This window comes from Oppia nitens, unplaced genomic scaffold, assembly GCF_028296485.1.
Source record: "Oppia nitens isolate AA-2021 unplaced genomic scaffold, nextdenovo-longstitch-racon4-pilon3 scaffold15_pilon_pilon_pilon, whole genome shotgun sequence".
Taxonomy (NCBI): Eukaryota; Metazoa; Arthropoda; class Arachnida; order Sarcoptiformes; family Oppiidae; genus Oppia; species Oppia nitens.
Genome location: NW_026533194.1, coordinates 1,568,073 through 1,575,795, shown reverse-complemented (window position 1 = coordinate 1,575,795; position 7,723 = coordinate 1,568,073). Strand labels below are relative to the sequence as shown.

The window sequence follows — 7,723 nt, the reverse complement described above, 5'->3', positions numbered from 1 at the left end:
TTTAAGATTAGGGATTATTTGTGTTTCTAACCAATTTTCAAATTTTTCACTATTAATTTCTTCATTAACTGTTAAATATAAACCATTATTAACAAATCCATCTTCTCCTCCCGCATGAATGATATTATATCTTTTTCCGGGACCTGAAAATGTAGAGCTTAGTGATGGACACCCGATCAACATAGAAAAAACTTACCAATTTTTAATTTGATTTTATACTTTGCCTTATCGTTAACATTAACATCCAATGGCATAATTATATGAGTTGTTACTATGTTTTGATGAATGTAAGTTTCATCTAAATAAATGATTTGATATTTTTTTTCTAAATTAATTTTTCTTATTAAATATTTTCTTCTTTGTCTTGTTATTGCAGGACATTTAATTTTTTCTTCTCGAACCAAATCAATTGTTTTTTTCTTTTTATAACCTGCTTTTTTCAATAATCGATAATATGTTCTCTTAGAGGCATTTTTGAAAGACAAATTTGATCCAGATTTACTTCTATCAATTATTTGTCTAAATGACGGCAATTTGTTTTCTTTATGAAATTTTTTAATTGTTTTGTCGATAATATTAATATCATTTTGAATAATATTAAATCTTTTATTTCTTGGCCCTCTTTTCTTAGGTGAACCTAAATATCCACTAAAATAAGCTCTGCGTCAATATGGGGGTGAGGGGTATAATTTATTATATATATACCGGTTGATCCATTAAAGGATAGCGATTAAAATACTACAATCAATTTTTAAAAACTAAATATAATTTTATTCAAAGTAATCCCCCTCTGCCTCAATGCACTTGGTCATACGCCTCCTCCACCTTTCAAACGCCTCCTCCCAGTCCTTTTTCTCAATCGACTCTAAATACTCCATTACTGCAGAATCAATCTCTTCTTCTGAAGAAAAGGCTTTACCTCGAAGAAAATGCTTTAAACCACTGAAGAGCCAGAAATCACACATTGCCAGGTCGGGGGAGTAGGGGGGTGGGGTATAACCCGATTTTCGGCCAAAAAGTTTGTTGTCAACCATGCTGTATGAGCAGGTGCATTGTCATGATGCAACAAAATACCATTTTTTGGGCCCTTTTCAAGCACACGTGGAAGACATTGTGTGGTGTACCATAAAGCCGTGACAGTCCTTTGTCCTTCCAATTTGACCGCATCCACCAAACCTGATGAGCTGAAGAATATGGCATAAAGTATTTTGCCAATCGTTTTTTCTTTTCTCACAACACTCGGTGGTTCTTCATCTTCAAACACAAATATCTTTGCTTCCCGTGACAGCTTTGGCTCGTAATAATAAACATACACTTCATCACCTGTTACTATCTTATTGATGGTATTATCTTTGCCTTTCTTCCAGAGCTTTAGATTTTGTTGACATTTTTCCAACCTATCCTTTTTTTGCTCATCACTTAGACGATGGGGTACAAAACGACAAAGTTTCTTCTGTACCTTTAATTGGTCAGCACATATCCTTCTAAGTGTTGTGCCCGGAATGCCTGATTTCTGCTCCAACTCATGGTATGTAACACTTGGATCAGCTCTTATTATATCTTCGACAATCGCTGCATTTTCCGGGGTATTCACCGAAACGGGCCGACCCTGTTTAGGGGTGTCTTCAAGTGACTGCCGTCCTCTTTTAAATTCACGGACCCATTTGGTGACTGTACTAAAACCTACAGTATTATGTCCTAATACTGTGTTGATGCGCTGGTGAATCTCATCCAACTCTTTAGTCTGCATCCATTGATAATAGATGATGGCCCGAATATGGTCAGATTTCAAATCCATTTTGTTGTCCAAAAAAATACTGACACTACTTGTTTAAATGATAATAACTTTTTAACAAATAAACATAAACTGATGAAAACCACAACAAAAACAAATGAAATGTTTACAAATAAGAGTGTATAATCAAATTTTGTCTAACATTCATAAATAACGTTTCGCTATCTTTATATGGCGCAAAGAGTACCTTAAAACTTTATAGATTGATGATCTTGATCTGTTGAATTGGACCATTAATTGTTGAACTATTTGTTCATTTTTCAAATTTGTTTGAGATTTGATATCATTAAAATTTTGAGATATTAATTCTCTTATTTCCCGAGTCATAGCACATGTTTTGCCTCTATTTGGGCTTATATTTTCCATATTAATATAAATTAACTAATAATAACTAATAAATACTAAAAACTATAATTAATAATAAATATAATTAACTAATAATAAATCACACTTATAATAAGTTTATTGCACTAATAAAATATCACATGTAGTTGTTGACAATATTTATGTCCTTTTAATATTACTTTTATTTAAACGCATGTGTTTTAGGGCGCGCATTTTAAAACTTGTCTTAAAAAATATGGCACAAATATTAAATATAAATATTTTATTTATTTTTTTGAATATTAATTGTACTTTACTTTATACATGTAATATAATAATAAAAAATATTATATTTACATATCTTTTTTTTTGAAAAAAATAATATAATATTAAACTATTTTTTATAATATCAAAAATGTCAAATAGAAATACAAAAATACAAAATTATTTAATTATAATAATATGTTTGATTGGATTTATTGCCCAGATCTACAAAATCAGTTATCTATACCTACTGTACGAGTCGACTACCAATGTTATCTATGAGCACAATGATTTTATTGAATTACCCGGTATAACCATTTGTATGTCTAAGGTTATGCTAGTTAAAACGTGGACAGTTAGTAGTAGATGCAATAGATCAGTAAATACATTGGACTGTTTCTTTGAGCAACTAGACTGGCTAAACAACCGGTCTATTGGGGAACAGTATGGCTTACTAATGGATCCAGGTGATTGGCTTAGATGTTCATTGGTTAATTGGCTGAATATGTCGGATGCTAACTATTTACGTCAAAATAATTGTCATAATGTAAGCATGGTACGCCAATTGCTTAGCGGTAAATCCACATGTATAACCTTGTTTGCACAATGGGATGATAATAGGGATGGACCGGTTTGGCAATATAAACAAAATACTAGAATCAGTAGGACGTCACGCGGTCTAAATACCAAATATTTAGTTATGATGAATATACCGCTACAGGTGCTCAGGGAACTGGATATGATTGTTATGTTACACTGGCGCCAGGAACGTATATACAATCAGTATCAAAAACGGAGTTCCATAGTTTGGAAAACTAGTGAATCGGAAACATGTCAATTGATTTATGGGGAAACAATTGTCGACAACACTAACAACAATAATCATATCCAGTGTCTGGACGGCCAAACACTTGACGATTGTCACTACGAGTGTAGAGTTAGCGTATCGTTTGGTTCAACGGGTCGACTGCCGTATGATTTGTTAAGCTATGCTGTCGACAACAACAACACAGCCAATACTCAGCTATACTATCTGAACCGTACGTATTCACGTAAATTGGACACTAGTTTAATGGACAAGTGTCAGCGTCAGTGTCGACATCATATTGAGCGCCGTCAGTGTCGCCAACATATCTATTCAGTACAACATTCAACCGCTATTGTAACAAATGATACTAATAATAGTAGTCATTATCATTATCTATCATTACGTGTACCCCAAGAGCCCACTACAGTCTATGAGATTACTGCGAAAATGTCGATCGATGAATACCTGTGCCTATTGGCCAGTATATTGGGCCTATGGTTTGGGTTTTCATTGATATCGTTGACTAATATTTGTCGCAAATTGATCGACAAGTTTGCTATTAATAATAGATTTTTATTTAATCTAAAATTAAATGTTAAAAATAAGCTAAAACAACAAACAGCAAATGTTAGGCCTATCTATAATGTTAAACTAGTTTATAAAAATTATAATAATCATAATAATAATACTGTTATATCTTAAAGTATATTTAATATATTATACATATCATATAGTATTCATATTATTTGATTAAAATATATTTCATATAATTTTTTTATCATAATGTTTTGTTATCATTTATAATGATTGATATGTTTTAGATTATACATTATAATAAAAAAAAATAAAAATATTAATATATTTATTATAGTCTATTAAATACAATGTCAAAAATATTTACATTGTGAAATTTTACTTTTTTATTGTGAAATAATATATTTTTTTTACTAAATCATAATCAATTTTGTAATATATAACTTTTTTGCAATTATAAAATATGACAAGTAAATATAATATTTTTATTTTAACATAAATTAAATTATTTATAACAAAATAAATAAATAAATAGTTTTAATAAATTGTATTTTACTTTATACTTAAATACAATAGAAAATATTATATTCATTTATATATTTTTTATATATATACATATTGATATTTATTGCAAAATTATTTACATTGTTATATTTTATTTTATTTTTTTTGCTCAATTTTTAAATATATAATTTATGAAATCGTAGAAAAATATGATAATGAAAACATTTATACATGACATAATTTATTTCATTATAAATTTAATTATTTATAAACAAACATAAATAAATAGTATTTTACTATATATTTAGAAATACAATAGAAAATATTATATTTAATATTTTTATTAATTTTTTTTGAAAATTTTGAATTATATAACTATTTTTTTATAACATCAAAAATGTCTAATAATAATACTTTAAAAATACTAAATTATTTATTTATCATAATATGTTTGATTGGATTTATTGCCCAGACCTACAAAATCAGTTATCTATACCTATTGTACGAGTCGACTACCAATGTTATCTATGAGCACAATGATTATATTGAATTACCCGGTATAACCATTTGTATGTCTAAGGTTATGCTAATTAAATCGTGGACAGGTAGCAGATGCAATAGTTCAACTTATACTTTGGACTGCTACAATGAGAAACTTAACTGGCTAAACAACCGGTCTATTGGGGAACAGTATGGCTTACTAATGGATCCAGCTGATTGGCTTAATTGTTCACTGGCTAATCAGCTAAATGTGTCGGGTTCTAGATTTTATCATCAAGGTAATTGTCATAATGTGAGCCGGCTACGTTTGTCGATTAGTGGTATGGATGCTTGTCTAACCATGTTTGCACAATGGGGTGATAAATGGGATGGACCTGATTGGCAATATATGCAGAATACCCGTTACAATAAGTCATCGAATGGTATGAATAGCAAGTATTTGGCAGTTATGACCATACCGGTACATGTGCTACCTAAGCTGGACATGCTAGTTATGCTACACTGGCGCCGGGAGCGTATATACAATCAGTTTCAAAAACGCAGTTCAATCTTATGGAAAACACGTGAACCAGAAAGGTGTCAATTGACTTATCGGGAAACGATAGTTGTAAACAACAACAACATGAATGAGATCCAGTGTCTGGACAGCCAAACACGGGTTGAATGTCAATACGAGTGTAGAATTAGACGATCGTTAGATTTGACGGGTCGACTGCCGTATGATTTGTTTAGCTATGCTATCGACAACACCAACAACAGTCAGCTATACTATCTGAACCATAACTATTCCCGTCAATTGTATTCAAATGCTGTCGACCATCAGTGTCAGCGCCGGTGTCTCAATCATATTGAACACCGTCAGTGTCGCCAACATATCTATTCGGTACAACATTCAACCGCTATCGCACCGTACAATAATAATAGTACCTATTATTTGCTATTATTACGTGTACCCCAGGATCCCACTACAGTCTATGAGTTGAACCCGAAAATGTCGATCGACGAGTACCTGTGCCTATTGGCCAGTATTTTAAGCTTATGGTTCGGTACTTCTGTTTTATCGTTGACCCGATTTTCTAGTAAACTAATCCATAAGTTTGTCATTAATAATAATAATAATCTAAAATTCTATATTAAAAATAAGCTAGCACAAAAACAACAATCAAAAACACATATTACACCTATCTATCATGTTAAGCTAATTTACAATAATATTAAATAATAATAATAATAATAATAATAATAATAATAATATTAAATAATAATAATAATAATAATAATAATATTAAATAATAATAATAATATTAAATAATAATAATAATATTAAATAATAATAATAATATTAAATAATAATATTAATAGTAAATAATAATAATAATATTAAATACTAATAATAATATTAAATACTAATAATAATATTAAATACTAATAATAATATTAAATAATAATAATAATATTAAATACTAATAATGTCATAACTTAATAATATCAATAATACTGTATTATTTAATTAAAATTTAATTTACATAGAAAATTGTATTTTATATTTTTTAACTATTTTTTGTGATAACTTTTGTTAATTTAATTTTTTTTTTTGAATTTAATTTACAAATTTGTTAATATTGTTTATATAAATTGTTACATTATTGATTATATAATATTATTGATTTACTAGTATACAGTTATAGATTATTTTTCATACTAAAAGTTTAATTAAATTAATTTATTTTATTAATGTTTATTATGAGATTTTTTTTAACATTATAAACAAAAGTTAATTAAATTAAAAATTTATGTCAAACTTATTTACATTATTATATTTTATAAAATTTATAACTAAATCTTAATGATTAATTTTTAAAATCTATAATTTATGCAATTATAAATATGACAATATAAATATAGCATGTTTATTTCAAAAAAATAAATTTAATTATTTATAACAAACATAAATAAATAGTTTTTTTTTATAAATTCTATTTCATTGTATTTAATATTTTATTAATTTTTTATTGAAAATAAATTATATAACTATTGTTTTATAATAGCAAAACTAATGTCTAATAATACTACAAAAATACTAAATTATTTATTTATCATAATATGTTTAATTGGATTTATTGCCCAGACCTACAAAATCAGTTATCTATACCTGTCCTACGAATCGACTACCAATGTTATCTATAAGCTAAATGATTATGTCCAATTACCTGCTATAACCATGTGTATGTCTAAGGTAATGTTACTTAAATCGTGGACAGTTAGCAGATGCAATAGTTCAACATATACTTTGGACTGTTACTATGAGATAGTTAACTGGCTAAACAACCGATCTATTGGGGAACAGTATGGCACTCTAATAGATCCAGATGATTGGCTTAGATGTTCACTGGTTAGCCAGATAAATATGTCGGATACTAGATTTTACCATAAAGGTAATTGTCATAATGTTAGCATGCTACGTTTGTCGATTAATGGCCTGGATGCTTGTGTAACCATGTTTGCACAATGGGGTGATAAATGGGACGGACCGGTTTGGCAATATAGTCAGAATACCCGTTACAATAAGTCGTCGAATGGTATGAATAGCAAATATTTGGTAATGATGATCATACCGGTACAGGTGTTACCTAAGCTGGACATGCTAGTTATGCTACACTGGCGCCGGGAGCGGATATACAATCTGTATCAAAAGCGTAGTTCAATAGTATGGCAAACCCGCGAACCGGAAACGTGTCAATTGACTTATCGGGAAACAATAGTTGTAGACAACAACAACATGAATCAGATCCAGTGTCTGGATGTCCAGACAAGGGCTGAATGTCAATATAAATGTAGAATAAACCGATTGTTAGATTTGACGGGTCGACTGCCGTATGATTTGTTTAGCTATGCTGTCGACAACACCAACAACAGTCAGCTATACTATCTGAACCATACCTATTCCCGTCAATTGTATTCAAATGCTGTCGACCATCAGTGTCAGCGCCGGT

At 29.4% G+C, this 7,723-nt stretch overlaps 1 protein-coding gene across 1 annotated transcript; it reads right to left on the bottom strand.

The window, feature by feature from the left end:
- Positions 1–770: 770 nt before the first annotated feature.
- LOC128963265 (histone-lysine N-methyltransferase SETMAR-like) lies at positions 771–1,798 on the bottom strand. Its single transcript, XM_054309769.1, has 2 exons — positions 1,032–1,798; positions 771–942 (listed from the first exon to the last, which is right to left on the bottom strand). Exons 1-2 carry the CDS (start codon positions 1,796–1,798, stop codon positions 771–773), a joined length of 939 nt encoding a protein of 312 aa, XP_054165744.1.
- Between the last annotated feature and the right edge of the window lie 5,925 nt (positions 1,799–7,723).

Excerpts from the sequence above, each read along its gene's own strand:
- LOC128963265 (XM_054309769.1), bottom strand. The coding sequence starts at position 1,798 with ATGGATTTGAAATCTGACCATATTCGGGCCATCATCTATTATCAATGG. Across the intron at positions 943-1,031 it reads GCACCTGCTCATACAGCATG|TGGTTTAAAGCATTTTCTTC; the intron begins GTTGACAACAAA and ends CTGGCTCTTCAG.